At 39.8% G+C, this 25,156-nt stretch overlaps 1 protein-coding gene across 1 annotated transcript in view; it reads right to left on the bottom strand.

The window, feature by feature from the left end:
• The window catches only part of ADCY1 (adenylate cyclase 1), a 295,043-nt gene that overhangs the window by 114,823 nt on the left and 155,064 nt on the right, over window positions 1-25,156 (bottom strand). The window contains exons 4-5 of the mRNA XM_073003860.2: window positions 14,498-14,609; window positions 2,195-2,322 (exon numbers count right to left, since the gene is read on the bottom strand). Of these exons, the coding sequence (XP_072859961.2) occupies window positions 2,195-2,322; window positions 14,498-14,609 (240 nt within the window). The remainder of the gene's footprint in view (window positions 1-2,194; window positions 2,323-14,497; window positions 14,610-25,156) is intronic.

Below are 25,156 nucleotides of genomic sequence, written 5' to 3'. Positions count from 1 at the left end.
GTTTTCTTTGCTGCCTCCTGGACAATGTTACGAGCCTCTATCCAAAGTTCTTCAGGCACTCTGTCCACCAAATCTAGTTCCTTAAATCTGTTCTTTACTTCCACTGTGTATTCATAAGGGATTTGGTTTAGATTATACCTGAGTGGCCCAGTGGTTTTTCCTAATCTCTTCAGTCTAAGCTTGAATTTTGCTATGAGAAGCTGATGATCAGAACCGCAGTCAGCTCCAGGTCTTGTTTTTGCTGACTGTATAGAGCTTCTCCATCTTTGGCTGCAGAGAATATAATCAATCTGATTTCGATATTGCCCATATGCTTTATTAAGTATTGCTTTGCCTTCATCATTGCAGCTATTGATGACCACCTCCCAATGCACTAAAATGAATTGTCCAACAAATTGTCCACATATCATGTTTACAAAGCAGTATTTTTGGGAGCAAAACTGAAGCCCAGCAGCTTTTGTGCAAGACGAATCTACGTTGATTGGCATGAACCCTCTGCTAAAGTTCTCCAGACTGGAGAAAAAGACCCAGTCTATTGCTGCAGACCCCATTTTCATAGGTGACCCCAAAATTGCCTGTTTGAATAAAAACAAAAACAAACCACGAACCTTTTAATATTTAATTTACAGTATATGCCATTAGGATAGCTTACACTTGTTCTACCCTCCTTTTCCATAGAACTGTTGCCAGGAGCAGGATGAGAAAGAGATAAAGGAGAGCAGGGGCCATGTCTCTGCTTTATGGATGGGAGGACTAGCACATGGAGTTTGATGTTGATATAACTGAAGCAGACACTGAGAGATATTGGAATGATATCTTATCTATGGTACTATGTGAACAAGTCCAAGTGTCTGTGATGGGTACAGAAGAGAAAGGGACCTGGAGTAGACAGTCCTTTTTGTCCCTGTCAGCACTGTAGAAATTCTGTTAGGTGGTAAGCTAATCATTGCCTTCTGAGAACTGATTCTGGTCCCTTGCTGAAATAACTCTTGGGAAAGAGAAAACAAAAGATACATATGTGTTGTGAATTTGGTTAGTTTATTCTAATCAGAAGTTGTCATTCTGGGCTGCTGTGTTGTATTCTGGTTGGTCTGGGGGCATTAAAGAGTTAATAAAGGAGTTCTGTTTTACTGGGTTTGATGTCTAAAACATTGTTTTGATGAATGTCCATCACATTCCATAAGTTTTGGTATCAATTCCAATACCCATTTTGACCTGTTCTATTCAATCCTGTTCTGCTCTGGCTTTTGTCTAGTCCCCTTGTTTCAGGGCTTATTGCCAATGTCAGATCTCATAGTGCATCTTTCTCTAGGTGTACAAGGTCCCTTACAATATATGTGTCCCTCTACATTAGTTAAGCAGTTCCATGAAAGCAGAAAAAAATCCCTTTCCTTTCTACAGAAGGGGCTCCTCTGTTATAGGAATATGTTCCCCTACCTGTGACCAGTAGGTTCTGAGAATGGATTCCTGCCTTGAGCCGTAGATTCAATGTCCTTATAGGCCCCTTCCAACTCATTTATTCTATGATTGCTACTCATGTCCCATTCTGATCTCCCACCCCTGGATTGAGGGGTTAGGATTCTGCTCTCAAGACTCCTGTCAGTCTTAGAGAACAAAAACATATCAGTGGTTGTTAGGGAAAATCCAAGTCCAGTGGACATTAGCAGGACAAGAAAAGGGTAGTGGTGCAAACATCTTTTCCTGACACACATTCTGGAAACAAAAGCTGAAAGGACTCAATTATAGTGCTATGGAAAAATATAATGCAGGCTGGCCTACAGAACTTGTGGCACTCAAAGCTTAAAGCAAGTCACTGTATGGATATGATGGCTTTCCAGCTGCCTGAATACTTCGTATTTTATTTTATTTTATTGCTTTCCTAGGCTGTAAATGAGGCTAGAAATTTATCAAGCTTCCAGGGCACTGCTTTTAGCGTGACTTGGATTATGAAGTCTATAGGACTAGGATAATGAGAAGATCCTACTGTTTCTTCTGTTCATTTTCCCTTGCCTTATTCACAAGCTCATCACAGAAAGGTGATTAAACAGACAGAAAAAAGTGATTGTGTGTGTGTGTGTGTGTGTGTGTTTGTGTGTTCAAACGGGCTTAGTGTTTGAAGACACTGAATTAGATACTCATTGCATAAGAAGTGATTCTGTTTCCTACAAAACATATAAGCATATCAAAAACTTACGTGATGGTGTCAATCATATCCAATCCCATTTCAACACAACAGTGTGCATGATCTGTTTTAGGTTGGGTTAGTCCTGATACACAGTAGTAGCAGTCTCCAAGGATTTTTATCCTTCTGCAGTGGTTTTCCTTTAATTAAAAGAGGGAAAGAGAGTGAAGCTTTACTGTGGTAACATGTGTTCCTATCCTTATGTATAGCAAACATAATAAATGATATAATTTCCATAACTATCTCTCTGGATTAACACTTGCAGTCTCAAAACTACTGAGACACACAGCGTTATGCTAAATATATTTTCTTACAAGTAAGTGAAGAAAATACAGAGTCAATAAGGTAAGTACTTCCCACCCATTCAAATATCTTTGTCTCTTTCCTGTCCCCTTGCGCTGTTTTTCTTTAGTTGAAATTCAAATTGCAAACTCTTAGGGACAGAACATATACATGGAGATACTAATTTATATATTTAAAATATTTATCGTCTGCCCAACATTATAAAATCTCAGAGTGGGTTACAAAATCATATAAAAAGTTATAAAAGTATAAAATGTTCAGTTTTTTAAACTATCACTTTAAAATACAAAATTAAAACATTAAAACCATTGAATTAAAACCTGTGCAAGTTACAATCTTCAAGCCCCAAAGGATCTAATAAATATGTTTTGACTTGGTGCCAAAATGATGATTCTTAGCCTTCCAGTTTCTGTAAGAAAAGACCAGGAAACTGTTGTGCAGCACTATCTGCACAAGGGGAATGATATCATTATGAGAGGCAAATTGCTACTAATTAAAGATTTTCTTTTTTCAATTTTAGGGTGACTCTAGCTGAACACACTTTGATGAAGTCACATGAAATTGAAAAAGGAAGTACTCAGTTAGGAAAAATTCACCACTAATGACTAATTTACTTATTTTACTTTATATTTTGTAGCTGCCCCATTTCTCTCCAGAAATATAATGATTCTTGTTCAGGGATATAATCTTTCCCTTTCTCAAACATATTTACTAAAACCAAGTCCCATATACTGTATCTTTAAAATCATTTGCATTTGATATTCCTTTTCTAACCCTCAGTTTCATGAGTTAGTTCATAATTAGTGGCCATATTCCACATTTCTTTATATCATTACTCCACATTAATTTAGTATTCTTCCAGTTCCTTGCAAATATCTATCTTGCCACTAGAGATGGGGATGAAGTGCCAAAATGGCGCTTTGTCTTGGTTCGTCCCACAAATTTTCCCCCAGTGGCCTGACGAACTACAAATCAATTTGTCAGTTCGTCAGGTCATATTTTTTTAGACAGCTCCTGGGGCTATCTTTTAAAAAAAAAAGCCCCACCCCCACAGCCTTCCTATGCATATCTTGATCAAAGCAATCCCCCAGTCCTGCTGCCTTTGCAAAGGCAACACAGCTGCAAGATGGCTTGGGTCCTGCTTTCCCTCCTCTTCCTATGCTCCCATGGCATAGGAAGAGGAGGGGAGGGGTTAAAGCAATCCCCCAGCACTGCTGCCTTTCACTTGGGTCCCCTTTTGCTCCTCTTCCAATGCCCCAGTGGGGATAGGAAGTGGAGTGTAGCCTGATCAAAGGCAAAGGCAGCAGGGCTGGGGGGTTGCTTTGATCCCTTCCCTCCTTTTCCTACGCCGCGTGGAGGGAAAGCAGGACCAAAGCCATCTTGCAACCCCTGGGGCTGGGGGATCACTTTGATCCCTCTTGGATCCCTTCCCTATGTCATGGAGGCATAGGAAGAGGAGGAAAGGGGAACCAAGCCATCCCCTAGCCGAGCCACCCAAAAGGAAAATCCCTCTCTGCTTATGCCCCCGAGGAACAGCTGATCCATGGGGACATAAGGAGATGAATATAAAAGGGTTATATTTGTTGCTTCATATTAATTGCAGTTTCTAGACCCCAAGAATACGAAGCAATGACTATCTGACGAATCAGGGATATTCAACAAATATCCTGCTTCGTTTTTATATTTATCCCCGTGTCTACTTGCCACCATTACCATAATAATAACTAGTTCCTTTTCTTTCCCTTGTAGTTGATTATTTAAAACCATATTCAACAAAGGATCACTGGACACATATGTACATCAATACCCACAATTTCCATAATCTCTTTTAAAATCACCAACCTCCTCATTTCACAACTCAATCACATGTGTAACTATATCACCATTTCTTTTTTACATCTTCAACATAAAGATGGCACTACTTCATTTAACAAATTCAGTTTCACTGGTGTCAGGTACCACCTCCTTACTACTTTATAACAATTTTCTTTAACCCTTACATACATATATTTCATTATTCTTTTACTCCACATCTTCCAATTGTCTCCTTTAATTTCTTTTCCCAGATGTCCTTGCCATATTTCTTTTAAAACTTATTTTATATTCTGCCTGTGTTAACATCTTGTATATTACACATATTATCCTCTTTCTATTTTTATTAATTTTTATCATCTTTCTTTTTCAATAATTTTCTCAAATGTCATCATTAATGTACTCTCTGCTTCCTTTATCCTCCATTACTTTGTTCAGTTTTCTGAGTGAAATATATTCAACGATGAAATTCTCTCATCTCCCAGTATTTCGCTTATTTTCTCTCTATTATGCATCTTTCTTATCCAGTCTTTTACTCTAATAACTTCCTGTTCAATTAATTTTACCATCTGACTCAAGGGAGAAATAGGTGAACTCAGTATTCCTTTATAGTTTTTCAGCTTGCCAACATATCATATAAAAAGGGGTTATCTATACTTTTAATCACATATTTAATATTTTCTTTTCAAAGTATTTTCTATAATCTCCTCTCCATTATAAAATTCAAAAGGCTTTCCAAATTATATTTTTATTATTTATTATAGTATCTGGAATATGTCTAATTTATTTTGCAATATAATATAATATAATTTTGGGTAAACCTAATGATCTCTCCCTTTGTGATATGTAACATGCCATAGCCACCTTGGGTCCTTTTCAAGGCAAAAGGTGGAATAAAAAGATTTTAAATAAATAAATAAATAATTTAAAATTGATTCTTGCAGTTTTATTTCCGTTGCAATGCATGTTAATCATAATCTGCCATTATTTTAGCTCATTTTCACTAATTTATATGGGTAACACCCAGGAAAAAAAATTAGAGATAATTTTCATTTTACATAAATCTATTTTACCAAACCAAAGAAAAAGCACCTAAAGGCAAAGGAAAAGAATCTCCTGTTGCTCCTTCATTACATAGCCTGCAGTCAGCCTCCCAATAAAGTGGACCCTCAATGTACTCATGGCTCGACGTGCATACTTTTCGAGGTCCGGACTTCTCCAGCCGCAAGATTTCCAATCGACTTGTGGTCGGAGAATCAACCTACAGACAGGAAGCAGGAGGCAGGGAAAACACCAAATTCAAATTTGTCGCTTTCCCTACCTCCCCCTTCCTGTCCGTAGGCCACCAATCGTGCCTTTGGATGCCTTCCAGGGCTTCTCCACCACCGTGGGAGGCATCTCAGAGATCCCCCCCGCTGCCGATCGTGCTTCGGATGCACGATCGGTGGGGGGGACCTCCGAGATGCCTCCCATCATGGCGGAGAAGGCATCCAGAGGTCCCCCACTGCTGCTGGGAGCCAAGCCGCACCGGGTGATCCCAGCCATGCTCAAACTCCTGGACTTCCCTTGCTGCCGCCACTGCTGGAAGCCGCACCGGCCTCAGACAGCAGTGATGTGAGGGGAATTTTGGGAGTCTGAGCATAGCCGGGATTGCCCGGCATGCCTCGGCTCCCAACAGCAGCGGCTGTGGTGGGGGAAGTCCAGGGGTCTGAGCATGGCCGGGATAATGCGCCACAGCTCCCAGCCACAGCAGCAGCAGGGGACCTCTGGAGGCCTTCCCCTCCACCATCTGAGGCCTCTCAGAGGTCCCTCCCACCCGCCAATAATGCTTCAGAGGCACTATCGGCAGCGGCAGGGGACCTCCGAGAGGCCTCAGATGGCGATGGGGAAGGCCTCCGGAGGATCCCCCCACCAATGCAGGCTTTCCCAGGGTGGACCGGGCCTTCCAGGGGAGGGCTTCCCCTTGGTAGGCCCGGTCTACTGCCCAGCAAAGCCTGGGGAATAGACCGGGCCTAACGGGGGAAGCCCTCCCCTGGTAGGCCCAGTCTACCAGGCTTTCCCAGGCAGTAGACCAGGCCTACCGGGGGAAGCCCTCCCCTGGTAGGCCTGGTCCACCCTGGGAAAGCCTGTGTTGGCGGGGTGGGCAAACTCTGAGAGGCCTCCGGCAGCAGTGATGGCGGCAGCGAGGGACCTTCGAGTGGCCTCCGGAGGCCTTGGGCATCGGCAATGGTGGCGGCAGGGGACCCCTGGAAGGCTTCAGAAAGGTAAGTTAAATTTACAAAATTAAATTTTAGTTAGTCAACTTGGATGGTATCACTAGGGCCAATTATTTGAAATTACATGATTGGCTGGTTTGTAAGCTTGTTGTTGTTGGAATTATGGGATTTAAGAGAGTTAGAAAGAACAAAGATAATCTCCATCTTGGATCAGCATCATCCAAGCCTGGGCATGGGCAGCAAGGCTTTAGCAGCGGTGCTCAACTAGCCGCATGTGACTGAGATCCTTCCTTTCAAATCAAGTGGGTAATGTTGGCATATATAAATTTTTTAGGGGGTAAAAGGTAAAAAAGTTCCCTGACCCCTGGCTTAGAGAGTTAGCTTTTCATTGTTTTCTGTGGGAATAACTTTATCATGCCTTGAACTCTGTATGTTCTGCTTATGTTACCTGATTGTGGTTTTTATATTCACTGCTGAAATTATTGGACTTTGCTATGCTATACTACCTTTTCCTTTTAAAAAAACAATAAAATTTTACCCATGCTGTGGTTTATTCAGATAGCTGCTAAGGAGTTGAAGGTACTTTTCCAGTGTTTGAGGGGGCTTGGAGACTTTTGAAGCATTTTGGGTTACTTTAAGTTCTGTGCACGGTTGGGTTGCAATTAGGAGCAACAACCTGCTATTGTTTGTATTTCCCCTGAGTGCTCAGGAGTAAGGAACTCAGAGCATGCTAGGGAAAGACATACACCTTGGGAGGCATTTCCCAACAATCTTGCACTAACCTCCTGGACATAACTCATCCAGACAGAGAAGGTAGTGTGACTGAGTGGTGAGAGGAAACCCTCTGTGCAATAAAGAAAAGCTCCTTCACAATATACCATATTTTTCTGTTTATAACATGCCACAATTTATAAGACACCCCCCCCCATTTTCTAACCCCCAAATTAAGAAAACTTAGCCTTAAGAATTCAGCCTCTGAGCTCAGAATGTTGGACATTTTGTCTCTGTTGAATCTTGAGCCTACAAGCTCCACCTCCAAGGAGGTGTGCTCCAATTGGTTTGTTCAGGGTCAGCTGACATCAGTTCCATAAGGTTCCTGATTGGAAGAAGCTAAGTCTCCTGACTGTAGGAAACTCAGCCTCATGGCTGAAGAGAGTCTGTTTACAGAGGCAACGTATGTGCTGTTTTGTTCTCTTCTCAGCTATCTCATCTTATTTCCATGTAAAATATGCCCCTCAATTTTTAGGGTAATGATTTTAGGAAAAAAGTAGCATCTTATAGATGGAAAAATATCTTTGAGGAACAACGCAAAAAGCAGAGAAAAAAAGTCAAATCTGATACAATCCCACACAGACCCCTCCCCCCCAAAAAACACAAAATTCAAAATGACCTTGATAGACTAGAGCATTGGACCAAAAAACAGAGGCTTGAAAAACAGAAAGAAAAAAAATCTGAAATAGTTTTGTGTCTGGAGGCAAAAAGATAGAGTGTCTCAGACCAAAGGACAGTGTGGCTGGATGCCAAAAGAAACAGAATACAAATCCTTGGCTGCTGAAGGAGAGCTACAGAGTAACTCAGGAACTCAGAAATGACAAAATCTTTTAAACTGAGGCTTGACTATATCTCTCTGCAGAATAAACCAGCTTATCCAAATATATATATATATATAAATATGCCTCCTAAAAGAGGGAAAATGATATCAATGGAGGTAACTGATCCTCAAGATTTACCTCATGAAGGGGAGGGAAATGGAGTCCCTCTTGAAATATCTGTAGAACAGGAGGAGACCCATGAAGATGCCTCAGGGAGTGAAAATGTTTTAATCTCCCATGAGTTTGAGAAATGGAAATCGGAAAAGGAATTTAAATTAAAGGAATTAGAAATAAGACCTAGGACTGAGGAAAAAGAATTACAGCTCAGAGCTGAGGCTGAGGCCAGACAAAAGGAATTAGATTTTGAAATGCCGAGGGGAAAAAGCCAGAGCCTAAGCTAAGGAAAGACAAAGAGAAATGGGCTATCAAATAAAAATGAAAAAATTAGAAATGATGGCTCAGAATAATAACCACAGTAATAATACTAATGCTGGGGGAAATTTCTCAAAAATAGACCTCAAGAAATTTCCCCAATTTAGAAAATTTGACTGCCCAAAGTCATTTCTTATTTCATTTGAGCGTGCATGCTGGGACTTTGATGTGAGAGGGGAAGAACGCATGATTGTGTTAAGGTCTCAAATAAGTGGGCATCTAGCTGAACTTTATTCCCAAATGCCCTTTGATCAAGCCAGAGAATACGAGGCGTATAAAAAGATTATTTTCTCGAGGTTTGGGATCAATGCAGAACACTTGAGATGAAAATTTTGCACCTTGATCAAAAAGCTTTAGGAATCGTACTCTCAATTAGGGGCAAATTTAGTTCAATGCTTGGATAAATGGATGGAGCAGGAGAATGTCACATCACTAGAATAAATGAAAAAATAATAGGGCTAGAGCAATTTTATTCTATTCTATCTGGGGATCTGAGATATTTAGTAAAAGACAAAAGCCCTAAAGATGTACAAGAGGCAAGTGAAACTGCTGACTATATAAATGATATAAGGAACCCAATTCTCTGAGGTAAAAATTGGTGGGAAAGTGTGGGATGACAGAAGGAAAGGACTCAGAGATTACCTGAAGAATAATCAAGCAACTGGAAGCCATTTTAAAGGCAAGCCCTCAGACCTGAGTCACCACAAACATGATAGCTTTGAAGGAAAGGGTGACAAGTCCCCATATTTTGACCCCAGAGTTAAAGTCAATAAAACACACTGTGAGTGCGGAGAGAAAGGACATTTTGTTGCTCAGTGCCAGACCACCAAGAATAGGGATGTTGGTCAACAAAAAAGAGGGGGAAATTCCAGTCTACCAAAGAAAGTATACTATGCACAACATAAGTGAGCTAAGGAAGCCATTGAATTGGTAGCGGTGACAACCCCAGTGTCAGAAAAGCCAGAGAGCCAAGAAGTGCCTCCAATGCCTAGGGTAGTCCAATGTTATTTTATAAAACGTGATCAAAATCTTCTACACAGTTCAGGCGATGTTATATATGTTAATAATATCAAATATCTTGCTCTAAAAGATTCATGCTCACAAATTACAGTGTGTCATTCAGAGATAATCCCTAAGAAACATATGCTGGAAAATGAAACAATTTCTATTATAGGGACTGGAGCTGAAATTGTGAAGCTGCCATTGGCAAATATTCCCATAAAATATAAAGTGTGGACCAGAGAGTAGACAGTGGCCAAATCAGAGCAAATTCCTGCCCCATGTTTAATAGGCCTGGATTTATCAGAGCATGTACAGAGTCTTTTATTAACAACTTGCTCCAGGGAAGTCCAATTGAAGACACAGAGGAAAACATGGGAATTTTGAAATAACAGAAGGGAATGAAATAGCTAAGCTAGTCAATATGGGGAATCCTAGTAATCTGTCTTTCATAAGAGAACAAAAAGATGACCCTACCTTAGGTGAATGCTATAGAAAAGGAAGGGCCCCTGACCCCTGAAAACCCTGAAAGATATAGTGTGAAGGAAGACCTATTGTACAGAGAAATTCTTGTGAATCCTAGTAGGGGAGGGGAGAGAATCCTCAGACAACTGATAGTACCCTTCAAATACGAAGAAAGAATTTTAGAAAAGGAACATAAAGATACATTTGCTGCGCATTTAGGGATCACACGTACAAAGCAAAGAATTGCTCAAAAATTCTATTGGCCTGGGATGGAAGAGCAGGTTAATTTATATTGTCAAAGTTGTGACACATGTCAAAGCCAGGGTACTGGGAATGATAAAACCAAAGCTAAGTTGTGCCCTTTACCAATCATCCCAACTCCATATCAGCAAACAGGCCTAGACATAGTGGGACCCTTACCTAAAGTTACCAGATGGGGAAATAGATTCATTTTGTCCATAACTGATTATGTCACCAGATACCCGGAAGCTGTTCCTTTGCAAAATATTGAAACAGAGACAGTGGCAGCTGCATTATTAAATTATATGTGGCTCATCGGTCTCTCTTCCGAGATAGTTACTGATTTAGGGACCTCATTTACATCCAAATTAATTAAAGGTTGTGGCGAGTCTGTGGAATCACTCACATCACAGCATCCCTTTATCATTCTCAGACTAATGGATTGGGTAAGAAATTTAATGGGACCATAACGTGTATGATTCATGCTTATACCGCTAAAATTCCAAATGACTGGGATAATAAATTGCAACCCTTATGGTATGCTTATAGTTCTGTACTCCAGAAGGAGGATCCTGAGTCAGTGATCCAATATATAGACACACTGATGAACTCCATGCAGCAGTCTCTTGAGTTAGCAGCTGAAAACTTAGAGCCATCAAGGAAAGCAAAAGCACCGGTATGATAAGAGGGCCAGGAAAAAAACATTCAATCCTGGAGACAAACTGCTAATGTTAAAACCTATTAAAGGGAATAAACTCCAATTAAATTGGGCAGGTCCATTTAGAGTAGTCTCTAAAATGAGCGAAGTGAATTATATAGTTCAGGAGGAGGGAGAAGAAGGGAGAAGAGTGATGTATGTAAATATGATTAAAACTTATTATAGGAAAGAAAATTTTCTCTTATATGCCATTAAAGAAGTGCCCAGGGAAAAACCTAAATTATGGTATTGCGAAGGAAGGGGTGTACACCAGTATAACCCTGAGGAAGTCCAAATTAGCTTTACTCTAGCACCCAAGCAACAAGAAGAAAGCAGAGCTGTAATGCAAAAATATAAGCACATATTTTCTAACAAGCCTGGTGTAGCCAAGGGTGTAGGGCATAAAATCCTCAGGATGGCCAACTGCGAGGAGGCCTTTGGCCATGTTGAGCCAAGCAGATGATGAAGGAAACCATCATCCTGTAACCTATCTCAGTAAGAAACTGCAGGCGGGCGAGAGGCATTTGTCCACGATGAAACGGGAGTATCTAGCCATCGCATGGTCATTGCAGAAACTCAGGCCAAACATATGAGGAAGACATTTTGCACTTTGCCCCGATCATTCCCCACTTCTGTGGCTAAGAACTATAAGGGCAAACAACAACAAGCTGATGAGATGGGTCCAACTTCTGCAGGACTTTGATTCTGAGATTCGGAACAGGAAGGGAACACAGAACAACATGGTATCTCAGAGACCAAAGGATGGAGGAGGGGGAAAAAAAGTAAAGTATAGAAACTGTTCTGGTTATGCCCACATCACTCCTGTCAATCATAGCTGAAGCTCAAGTGCAGGAGCCTATGAATGGACAGGAAGAGTGGAGTCAGTTAGGCAGTTAGAGGGAGTTAGATGGAGAATTAGGAAAGAGAGAAGGTGAAAGAGAGAATGAGAGTGTGGAGGAGAGAAATTGAATAGTCAAGATAGATAGATAAGAGAACTAGAGAGAACCTGATGTTATTAATAAGTTGGTTAAAGTGAACAGATCAATAAAACAAATGAAGAAGTGAACGTGTAACCAAAGATATGAAGTTTTAATGAGTGATTCTATACAATGATTACAAAAAACATCGGTGATTCAAATTCACTCTAAATAAACAAGTTATGTTGGCAGCAAGTGTCTGATACAAGTATTGTGCAAGTGTGACTAAGGGATAGCCACTGGTGGCCGTGAATGAAAGAGAACATGTCGTGAGAGTGAACCTTGGTTTGGGAAAAACAAACAGGGAACATTGGGTGGAATGTCACAGCAGACAAGGGACATAGCTGGGCTAGTCCCTGTGCCGTGGCGAGTAGTGCAGAATGAAGTTGGATCGGTAAGTCCTGGTGAAAGGACAAGTAAGGTTACAGCTCATCCAACCTCCCAGCACTGTGGATCGTGAGATTACAGCATGAGGCGGGGGGGGGGAGAGGATGTGCTGCAGCCATACCCAGACAGAGGGCTACCAACAGAATCAGGGGCTTGAGGTCCAGGGGTGGTCAGGCTGGGATTGCACTGTGTATAGGACTGCACAAACTCAGGGCAGGGGACTCACCCATTTTCATGAGAAAAAGGGTCCGGTGAGACTCAGTTATACTCATTCCACACTATGGCAAGCCCCTCTCTGTTATCAGATTTAATAAAGCATGGCCCTGGTTTACCCCATTACTTTGTGTCTCGCATCATTATTCTAGGGTGGGGTGGCAATGAGACTATTGGCAATACATTATTTCTAAAATGCCCTCTATGCTTTTTTTCTTCTTCCAGTTTTTACAGATTGATTTAAGCAATCCTTTTAAGGATTGCTTAAATGTATGTATGTATGTATGTATGTATGTATGTATGTATGTATGTATGTATGTATGTATGTATGTATGTATGTATGTATGTATGTATAAATAAATAAATAAATAAATAAATAAATAAATAAATAAATAAATAAATAAATAAATAAATAAATAAATAAATAAATAAATAAATAAATAAATTCTACATAAAGGTAGGATGTCACCAGCAAGGAAGATTTTTCTATATATAAGGAGTTTCTGTCCCACAGCTTATCTGACATACATATAATAAGACTCATTACATGCAAGACAAGGAAGAAAACTGAGAGTGATTGTGAATTCTTGTAAACTAAAGTCTCTGACTTACTTTGGGGAGTCAATCCATCTCATATTTAGTCTCCTTTTTTTTCCTGCTGCCCACAACTATTCCCAGTACAGTATTATTGCTTTTTCCCTGAAGCTTGTCAAGGTAAAGGTTCCCCTTGACAATTTTTGTCCAGTTGTGTTCGACTCTAGGGGGCGGTGCTCATCCCTGTTTCCAAGCCATAGAGCCAGCATTTTGTCCGAAGACAATCTTCCGTGGTCACATGGCCAGTGCGACTTAGACACAGAACGCTGTTACCTTCCCACTGTGGTGGTCCCTATTTATCTACTTGCATTTGCATGCTTTCAAACCACTAAGTTGGCGGGAGCTGGGACAAGCGACGGGCACTCACTCCGTCGCATGGATTCGATCTTACGATTGCTGGTCTTCTGATCCTGCAGCACAGGCTTCTGCGGTTTAGCCCGCTGCGCCACCACGTCCCTGCAGCGCCATCACGTCCCTATTCCCAAAGTATGTCAACCTTAATTTAACTACTTTTGCCTCCAGAGAAAGTTCAGGCTTGATATGCTCTGGCGCCTACTTATTCATCTTTGTGGCATAATCCATGAAAATTCATGGTGAAATAAATCTGTTGGCCTATATAATGGCATAATATTTTTGTGTTGCTTTTTCAATTTTTGTTTTGTTTTTGTTTTAAATGGAAAATCTGTCATAGGTTTATTTTTATGTCACTGAAGCCTAAAGAGGATACCTTTCTGTGTTTACTAACATTCGTATAGAGACATCAAGCAAGAGAAAATTCCAAAAGCTGACTCTTTTAAAAAGAAGTTAACCATTTCTTACCCAAACATAAAGCAATTGTCATGGCTATTTTTTGGTAGTGAGCAGAAGAGGATATTCTTTAGATTATCTTGATTGCTGCCTTTGGTGTTGTGGATATGTAGGCTACTCTTTGCCATGTAAAGCTTAGCAAACTTTTTTGTGCTGGCAATATGCAAACGACATGGTGCAGCAATATCAGGACCTTTCCTGACTGTTTGATTCATGGATACAGAAGCACAATACACCACGTTTTTGTTTTTAAGAACTGAATACATATAGTATAGAGGGATTGCTGGTAATTAAACATTTCTTGTATCTGTTCTTACCTCTAATGACTTGTTTACACGTGAATTAGATGAACTATGGGACAGAAGCAGGATCTCTAACCCAGGTATAATTTAAACAAGATTTTGGCCAATATAAATCAATGTCATAAATTCCTAGCAGCTTTAGGAAAGTATGATGATTACTTGACCTCATTCAGATTTTTTCATGTCTCATCAATGAATAATTCTCTCCTAACTCCCACAGAAGCTATCATTTACAAGTCAGTTCCAAATAAATTTTCAAGTGAGATAAAATATGCTTACTGTTGCTAATTCATCAAACTTCCCAAAAAGTTCATTCAGAAGCTTCACCAGTTCTTGAGCAGTACATTGAGATGCCAAGCTGGTAAAACCCACAATGTCTGCAAACAATATGCTGTAATAAGAAAGAATAAACCACAGATACTTTAACAACAATTTAAAAGTTTTCATATCATAATGTATTTCTGCAGGAAAACATCAGTGAAATTTAAAGATAAGCACAAATGGGATGACTCCTGACATAAACTGCAACAAATCATTTACAAAAATCTTCAGTCTTCAAAGAGAAACAGTAAAACAGTAAATAAACAGAAACAGAGTAGAATTTTGTGATAGCCTAACCGAAGCAAATGTCTACCATTAATAACATTCTATGTTATACTCTATGTTTAGCATACACTGTGACTAGAACTCAGAGAAGTTTCTTTTTGGAATATAACTCTTTTTGGAATATAATCATAGAATATTTGAGTTGGAAGAAGTCTACTGTATAAGGCCATCAGTTCCAACTCCCTGCTCAAGGTAGGAATCCAAGTCAAAGCAGATCTGACAGAGTTGGCCAATTTCTCCTAATGCCTCCAATGTTGGAGCCCTCACCACCTCCTAAGGAAATCAGTTCCATTTTCATACTGCTCTAACAGTTACAAAGTTTTTCCTGATATCCAGCGTAAATCTGGCTTCTTGTAGCTTGAGTCCATTATTACGAGTCCTGCGCTCTGGGATGATCAAGTACAGAACCTGTACCTATCCTATCTCCCCTCTGTCTTCTTTTCTCGAGGCTAAACATGCCAAATTCTTTCAGTCCTTCCTCATAGGGCTCGGTTTCCAGTTCTGTGATCATCCTCATCGCCCTCGTCTGAACTTCCTCTAGTTTGTTGCCATCTTTCTTAAAGTGTTCAGAACTGGACACGGTACTCTAGATGAGGCCTAACCAGTGCTGAGTAGAGGAGAACTAGTACCTTTTGGGATTTAGAGACTCTACTTAATGAAGCCTAAAATACCATTGGTCTTTTGTGTAGCCACATCACATGGTTGGCTCATATTCAGCTTTTGATCTACAAGTCTCTCCCACCTTGTAACTGTGCATTTGGTTTCCCCCCTAAGTGTAGAAGTTTACACTTATCTCAGTTAAATTTCATTCTCTTGTTTTCAGCCCAATGCTCAAATCTATCAAGATATTTTTGAATTTTGTTTCTGCTTTTCAAGGTATTAGCTATTCCATCCGATATTGTATCATCCACAAATTCGGTAAGTATTCCCTGCACTCTCTAATCCAAGTCATTAATAAAAATGTTGAAAAGCACCGGGCACAGGACTGAGCCCTGGGGGTAGCCTGCTTGTTACCTCCTCCCAGTTTGAGGAGACATTAATCATCACCCTCTGAGTACAATTTTGTAACTGTGTATCCCTCTGAAAGTTATTCTATGCAGACCACATCTAATTAACTTGCTAATCAGAACATCATGGGGTACTTTGTCAAAGGCTTTGACAAAGATAAGATATATTACATCTACAGCTTTCTTGCCATCTACCAGGGAGTTTACATGATCAAAAAATGAGATAAGATTAGTCTGGCAGGATTTGTTCTTGACAAATGAATGTTTGCTTCTTGTTATTACTGCATTGTCTGTATGCTGCATGCACAGTGAGTGTTTCATAATCTGCTCTATAATTTTCCCTGGGATTGATGTCAGGCTGACCAGTCTGTAGCTCCTCAGTTCCTCCTTTTTGCCCTTTTTGAAGATTTGGACAATGTATATTCTCCTCTGATCATCTCGTACTTCACTGGTATTTCAAAACAATAATAGACAGTGGTTCTGTGATCTCTTCAGATAGTTCCTTGAATATCCTTGGATGCAGTTCGTCTGGTCCTGAGAATCTATTTAAAATAGTATGGTACTCCTTGACTATTTGTTTATCTATCTGAAGCTGCAATCCTATCCCCTCTCTTTGTATTTCACATTTGCCTGGAGGCAGTGCTGGATTTATGATGGGAAAGGAAGGTCATTGCCCCAAACTGCCCTACCAGAAGGACAGCCCTCTATACAAAAATATAATAATTAAAATTTAGTTTGTTTTATTAAAATTTATATTGAGAAACAATACATTGCTTGCAAAAGTGCCTGAATTAACCACTAAGCAAAATAAGCATGAGTTTCGGGAGTCTGGTAGTGATAAGGTTAAAAAGAGTTTCTGATTTTTTTAGACCCATGGCCTCTGCCTATATATGCAAGCTAAAGAAATAAAAGTCACTGTTAAAAAGGCCCCCAAAGGGGTTTTAAGCTCTCGTTTGAGCTTTGCAGTTTACAGATTCTGACAAAATCTGTCTACACTAATCAAAGTGTGAAAGCGCATGATTTAACTGGAATCTAGTAATTTGATTGTACGTATGGTTTTGTATATGATATGTGGTTGGTTTTGCCACATGCTATACAATTAAATTATCACATTTGCATACATATAATATGTACATTATAAGTATTTTTCAATCCATTGGGTCCACTACATGTTATATGGGCAGATGGCACCATAATCTTTTCAGTGCTAATGGTCTTAATCTAGCCCTGGATACAGTATATGGTATCAATTTTAAACAAATTTTGGAGCTAAAGTGAACCACACATAGTGCTTACACCCTTGAGGAAGGTAGCCTATGATTCCTTATGTGCGTGATTTCACAATGGCCATTAATTCTCACACAGGAGACCCAGTATGCCACAGACAATTCAGCTGGGGCTCAGAAGAGAAAGGTTTCCGAAGAAAGGAAAGAAAGAAATGCTGTTGTCTTGGCAAAGACAAAATGCCTCACAGAATTTTTCTCTGCTTCATCAATGAAAAACATAAAAGTTAATGATGAAGAATCATGTACTCTCTCAAGTACATGAGCAGAAAATAAGAGGATCATATCAAATCAAGATATTGAAGGTCATCACATCCTACAGATATTTTAGACATGGACAGTGAAGTGCCATTATGTGATCCAGACCCATCCACATGGTTTCCTGTCAGAGAAAAGTATGTGTCCTTTTGATCAAAAGCGATATATCAAAACAAAAAATGATTCTGATTCCTACCCAGAATCTCAATCAGATCAAGGCAAACTGGATGGACGTTGTCATTATTTCAAGAATTCATTGTTTTACACTACCCATGACAATGCTGAGCACCATTTCAGAAAGAGGCCTGTACAACCAATTGACGTGTGCTGTTTATTTCTTTTATGGTACTTTGATGTGCAGATTATGTGACAGGTTTTCCAGTATCACTTTAACAACTGGAAAAAAGCAGAAATAAAAATGAGCATTCATGAACAACATCAAGGCCATAGAGTTTCTGTGCTGAAGTTCAATTCACAATGTAGGGAATTTTCTCATGTTGACAGGGAGTTGGAAAAACAACTGCAGGAAAACAAGAAATACTGGACTAAGTATTGTGCCATGTTGTGGTCATGACAATTTTGTTTATCTGAGAAAGGCCAGATATTTAGTGAAGAGATCATAGGATCCAAGCTTAATGGGAATTTTTAAGGAGTTATGGATTGCACAATTTAATCCATTTCTGATGGGCCACCTTAAAGAATTTGGCAATCCTGGAAGTGGTAAGCAGTCCTATTTATCACCAACCACTTATGAAGAAATTGTTCTGATGATGGCAAACTATCTTAAGAGTTATATTGTGGCAGAACTGAAAACTGTGAAGTACTTCTCAATTTTCATAGATTCAACACCAGACGTAACTCATGTTGACCAGCTAATAGTCATTGTATGATATTTGGTTTCTGGGAAGCCAATAGAAAGTTTTTAAACTTTCTTGTAGACTGGTTCTCACAAGGCTAAAATTCTGGCTAGAGCTCTCTGCTAGAATTTCTGGGAAAAGAAGGTATTAATTATGAAGATGGCACAGGGCAGTCCTATGACAATGCAGTCCTATGGTCACTACACAGACATAGGAGAAATAATGCAGCAGCAGCTTTCATTCCCTGTGCTGTTCACTCATTGAATCTTGTTAGTCTGTTGCCTCTTGCTATGTTGAAGCTGGCAGCTATTTTGGCTTCATACAAATGTTATACTCCTTCTTCTGTTCATCATCTCACAGATGGGCAAATCTAATGGAATATTTGGAAGGGAATAAAAGAGTACTAACTGTGAAGTCTCTGTCAGATACCCGTTGGTTAGCAAGAGCTGATGCTACTGAAGCCTTATAGATGGATACAACTGCATTCAAAATGCCCTCAAAGATATTGAACGTGATTTGGAAAAAAACACCTGAAGCAAGACATGAAGCTCAGATATTGGCAGACAAAATGGATTGTCTTGAAACTGCTCTGATGGCCAAGATCTGGAACTTAAATCTTGAATGGTTCAACAGCACACAAAAAACTATTCAAGGAATGAAGTTGACCTGAAGAAAGTGGTGTACCTAATTTATTTTCTGGATAAATTTCTGAAATCACTTTGGGAGAGATATGAAGAGTTGGAACTGGATGCCAGGAATCTCTGTGGCAACACAGACTACAAAGCAACTACAGGGAGGCCAAGAATGAGGAATAAATATTACGATGTGAATCCAACGTCAGTCTCAGAGAAAGTTGTCCTTTCCTCAAGAAAAGAAATCAGATATGGAACTTTCCATTTTATTTTAGATCAGTTGTCTGTTGCCTTACAAAACTAATCAGTGTATAACAGGTTCAATGTCATAGTCAATTTATGTTGTCTACCTAATGCAGTCCTATGGGACGTGGTGGCGCTGTGGGCTAAACCGCAGAAGCCTGTGCTGCAGGGTCAGAAGACCAAGCAGTCATAAGATCGAATCCACGCGACGGAGTGAGCGCCCATTGCTTGTCCCAGCTCCCGCCAACCTAGCGGTTCGAAAGCATGCAAATGCGAGTAGATAAATAGGTACCATCTCGGTGGGAAGGTAAACAGCGTTCCGTGTCTAAATCACACTGGCCATGTGACCACGGAAAGATTGTCTTCGGACAAACGCTGGCTCTATGGCTTGAAGAGCGGGATGAGCGCCGCCCCCTAAAGTCGGACACGACTGGACAAAAATTGTCAGGGGGAACCTTTACCTTTACCTTTTACCTAATGCAGAGAAAAAAAACTGAAGCTGAAAAACTAATCATTGCTTTCCCCCATGATTCCAGTAAGGTGCTCAGAGATTAAATTGTCCAGTTTGCAGCCTTTGCCAAACTCAGTCATGGCTCACTCCATCTCAACAGGTGGTTTTTCTCCATAATGAAGGACTCACTGATACCTTTCCAAGTGTTAATGTAAGAAATATATTTGAGCATGATGGTCACAGGAGAGGGATCATTCAGCAAATTGATACTAATAAGGGATTATCTGAGAATAGTGATGACCCATGAAAGAGTAAGTGCTCTGTGCCTATTGGATGTAGAGAGCAGTGTTCTTAAAAAGATAAAGTTGAAGAAGCTCATTAAATATTTTTCAGATGCCAAGTGTAGAAACAGAGACTTTTTGTAGAAATTCTAGTGTTATGCATATAGCTATAAGTTGATAAAACTTACTGTACTGATCTTAGATAAACTTAGAAGTTTTTCATTTACAGGTTCAGAATTTAATTTGTTATATAAATTGTTGAGTTAGCCATTGTTATCCATGGAAACTAAAGAGTACATAGCCTTGGAACTATGTTCTTTGTAAATCATCTTACCTAAAAATCTACCTGGAGTTTTCCTTGCATGTATTTAAATGAATGCATCTATTTCCTTCTGATATATAATTCATCTAACCATTCTATGTATGTGTAAGTTCCAGTGACGTGCAATAAATGGACTTTGATGTGTAAATTTGGTGATTTGCCCTGTATTTTAATTCCTGTGTATATTTTAATTCCTGTGTATATTTTAATTCCTGTGTATGAGGGGGCCTCTGAACCTGAAGCACCCCAGCCCTCCAAGGTTTAAATCCAACCCTGCCTGGAGGAGTATAGACTGTTTTTTGAGAAAAGACCAAGCTGAAGTAAGAATTGAGCACTTCTGCCTTTTCTTTGTCTTCTGTTATTATTTTCTCATCTCAATTGAGTAGCTGAGCCATTGTTTCTTTTCTCTGTCTTTTGTTACATCATATCTGAATATTTTTTTCTTACTTTTAGCATTTTGTACTAACCTCAGCTGATTCTCAGCTTTTGATATCCTAATACAATTCTTGCGATTCTTTTTTACTTATTTGTACTATTCCTTCGGAGCCTAGTCTTCCTTCCACTCTTACATGTGTCCTCTTTTTTTGTTGTTGTCAGGTCCTCTCTGAGCTTTTTGTGAAGCCAAACTGGTCTTTTTTGCTGCCTTCCATCTTTTCTTCTTCTTGGAATTGTTTGTAGATGTGCCTCTAGAATTTCCCTTTTTAGAAACTCCCACCCACCTTGGTCTCCATTTCCTGTTAGGATTTCTCTCCATGGGACCTTACTTATCAGTGTTCTGAGTTTATTAAATTGGTTTTCAGAACCTGAAAGCCAACATGGAGTTAAAATAAACATTTTCCAAGCTCAAACTGTGGCATAGATATACATTTTATAGGGGCTAATCTTATTGAGAGCAGGCAATTACTTATTCAGATACAAGGATATAAAACATTCTCCCTTTCCCTCAAATCAGAAGATCTTGGATAATTTTCTAAGATATTCTCCGGTGTTCACCCGAAACTAAAGCTGATAATTCAATTCAATTTCTGTTCAGACTTTAAAATGAGGTCTTTAAACCGATGACTGCATTCACATGCACTAAATGAAAATTGATTTGTTTTCTTCTGCAACTGACTCATTTCCTTTCTGTTTTAGGAGCATGCTCTTATTAACGGTAATAAATTTTCTTTTTTAAAAAGGTGATATATTGAAACATTGAATGTCTAAGAGGTGCCACCTGGTCCCATAATACTCTACAATGGAGTGGTGATTGCAGGTGAATAATGATAGAAAAATGAGAATGTGGAAGGGAGGCTTCCAGCTCCTTTGGCGGGCAATGCCCCTGGCACATGGATCATCTTCCATGTCCAGGTGCATCTATTTTGTGGCCACTCCATGCCTTATGGTCTTCTGCTTCTCAGCCAGTTCCTTCATCAGCTAAATTGAGGAAACACGGTGGCTGGTTGTAATGCTGAACATATTGATGAACTCATATTATACCTTTATTGTTTCTGGCCTTTCTACGCCTTTACAAAGGCAGACTTACATAAATATGGTTAAAACAAAAAGATGCCCTATAGGTCAATAAACCCATTCTGGGAATGGTGGCATAGCGTATAATATCAAAGTCACTATATTCAACATTTATGTAATATTATGAACCTTAACAAATCAAAGCCTCAGCTTCTTAGCTGGCAGAGCAAATTGTGCAACAGAATACGTAATATACAGCTGTGTATCAGCAAGCAATCTTACTACGAGGGGGTGCTGAAAAGTATTGAGCTTTATCCAGAAAAAAATTGAGCTAGGAAGCTGTAAATTGCAGGGTGTATTGGCCAATTTGCCTACATTCAATGTTGCAAAAATCAACTACCTATGATTTTAACTTATCTTTCATGTTCAAGTCCAATGTGAACATGGCAGCACCTCCAGAAAAGTTCAATGTGGAAGAGCATAGGACCATAATCAAGTTCCTGTTTCTTCAAGGGAAAGGTGCAAAGCAGATTCACAATGAAATGTCACAAACTATGGGTGACAGTGGCCCTTCATATGCAACAGTTAAACATTGGGTTGTCAATTTTAAAACTGGCCATTTCAGTGTTGAAAGTGAGAAACGCAGTGGAAGGCCTGTTTCTGTCTCTGTGCCTCCAAATGTGAAAAACATCCATGACATGATCATAGTGACCACTGAATATCAGCCAAACATATTGCTACATATTTGGAAATATCAGTTGAGAGAGTTGGTGCCATTATTCACAACAACTTGGAAATGGGAAAGCTGGCAGCTAAGTGGATCCCCAAACTTTTGACAACTGAACAAAAGAAACGTGTGGAGTCATCGGTGGCTGTTTCAGAACATTTTTCAAGAAATGAGTCAGATTTCCTGGGCAAACTGGTAGCTGGTGATGAGACATGGATCTACTGTTACGATCCTGAGACAAAGGAACAGTCTAAGAATGGAGGCACAGTGGTTCCCCCAGGCCAAAGAAGTTCCGAGTGCAAAGGTCAGTGCAGAAGCAAATGGCAACAGTTTTTTGGGATAAGAAGGGAGTTCTGTTGGTGGACTTCCTCCAACAGGGCTCAACCATCAATGCAAAATATTACTGTGCTTTATTGATGAAGTTGAGGCAAAACATCAAGGAAAAACGTCGATGAAAGCTCTCAAAAGATGTCATCCTGTTGCATGACAATGCCTTGTCACGAACTGCAGGTGAAACAATGGCAAAACTGACATCCTTAGGCTTTCAAATGACGTCCCATCCACCCTATTTTACCGACCTGGCTCCTTCTGACTATCATTGGTTCCCCAAACTCAAAAAACACCTAAAGGGACAAATGTTCTGGAGGGAGTGTTCTGGAGGCAACTAATGCTGCAAATGAGTGGTTACACCAGCAGTTAGAAGAATTTTATTTTCAGGGACTTCAGAAGCTGCAGGACAGATGTTGCAAGTGCATCAACTTCCTGGGGGAATATGTAGAATAGTGTGGCAGTTACAGCTTCCTAGCTCAATTTTTTCTGGGTAATGCCCAATACTGGTCAGCACCACCTTGTATTATTTCCATTGAAGTACAGTTGGGATACAGCTGAATAATGGGAGACAAAAATCTTTCTCTGGGATTTTCATAGAGAGAACAGAGTAGTAAGTAGTGAGTTAGGTCCTCAATCTGATTGCAGCCATAAGACACATTTCCACTCCTCCGCTGGGATTCCTTTATACCTCCCTTCAAGATATTCTGTGGTCATTTGACCAAATCTAAGTTCTGTGAATGCTCTGTGGATCTGAGGAAAAGTCAGTGACTCAAAGTAACTTGGTTTTGCATGATTCCACTGAAGTTGGGGTACCAGGTGGAAAAACAGGAGCCAACAATAACAGTCCTCTCCTGAGTGGCATCAGAGTTGAGAATACAGTTTCTAAGGTCCCAGGGGCCTAAACCAAGACATCTTTCCAGTGGGAGATTATAGGCTTTTAGTTTTTGGTAGCACTGTTGTGCCCATCAACTAAACTGTAGTTGTTCTAGTCAGCAGCACTCTGTCAGGATAGATATTGTTTAATCTGTGCCAATATCTAAAAAGCCGGGTCAGCTTTAGTGGCAATTGAGGGAAAGCTTAACTGAGCTCTGAGATGAGCTGAGGGAATTCTCAGAGGGAGCCCCAGTATCAGCCTCATGAATTTATAGTATTCTGCAAAATTTCCAATTTTGGCTTAGCTGCTTCTCCCCATAATTCTGCCCCATAAAGCATTTGTGGCAAGATTTTGACAGCGAACACCTTGAGTGCTGGATTTACCAGTTGGCCGCCTCTACTATTAAAAAAATATTTTTAGTTGCCATACCGACCTGGAGCTCAATAATACAGTGGCATTTAGATGTTGTTTCCAAGAGAGTTTCTCACAAAAGGAAATACCCAAATATTTAAAGAAATGTACCTGTTCAATGACATGGCCATCCAATGACCAATTATTTTTAGGGGATCTCTTCCCATAGACCATGACCTTTGTCTTAGTGTAGTTGATTGTTAGCTGTTCCTCTTTACAGAGCTGCCTAAATTTATATAGTATTAACATATTGATGAAGTGATGCAACAGTAAACATTTTAAGAAATAATTTTCAAAAATAGAAAAGATGAAAAAGAGTGGTACCCCTACACCCAAAATCCATACAGGTACAAATTAAAATGACAACAGTGTTCACATCCACAAAACCACATTGAATTGAATAGATGTAGCCATAATATATCTTGACTTCAGCAAAGCCACTGACAAAGTGCCCCATGATATTCTGATTAGCAAGCTAACTAGATGTGGGTTGGATAGAACAATTGTCAGGTGGATGCACAATTGGTTACAGAATTATGCACAGACAGTGCTTATCAATGGCTTCATCTCAAAATCGCAGGACATAACAAGTGGGTACCAAAAAGTCAGTCCTGGGCACAGTGCCTGTGAACAATTTTATTAATGACTTGAATGAGGGAGTGCAGGGAATATTTACAAAATTTATGGATGACACAAAATGAAGTAGAATACCTAATACCTTGAAAGTAAGAAACAAAATTCAAAAAGATTTTGATAGACCTGAGCACTGGGCTGAAAACAGGCTGAAATTTAACAGAGATAAGTGCAAAGTTCTACACCTAGGGGGAAAAAACCAAATGCACAATTAAAAGATGGAGGTTAAGTGGCTTAATAATACTATGACTCAGTAGGATCTTAGAATAGTTGTAGTTCATAAACTAAATATGAGCCAACAGTGAGATGTGACTGCAAAAAAGAGCAATGATACTTTAGGATGCATTAAAAGAAGTAGAGCCTCCAAATCCTGAATAGTACAAGTTTCTTTCTATTTGGCACTGGTTGCACCTTATCTTGAGTCTTGTGCCCAATTCTGGACACTGCAATTTAAGTACAATGTCGAGAAACTGGAACAAATTCAGAGGAAGAAAGCAAGAATGATCAGGGGTCTGGAAACCAAGCCTTGTAAGGAAAGACTGAAAGAGCTGGGCATGTTTAGTCTTGAGAA

Source organism: Pogona vitticeps, chromosome 6, assembly GCF_051106095.1.
Source record: "Pogona vitticeps strain Pit_001003342236 chromosome 6, PviZW2.1, whole genome shotgun sequence".
NCBI classification, from domain to species: Eukaryota; Metazoa; Chordata; class Lepidosauria; order Squamata; family Agamidae; genus Pogona; species Pogona vitticeps.
The sequence above is the reverse complement of the archived record's forward strand: the minus strand, read 5'-3'. Positions and strand labels throughout refer to the sequence as shown.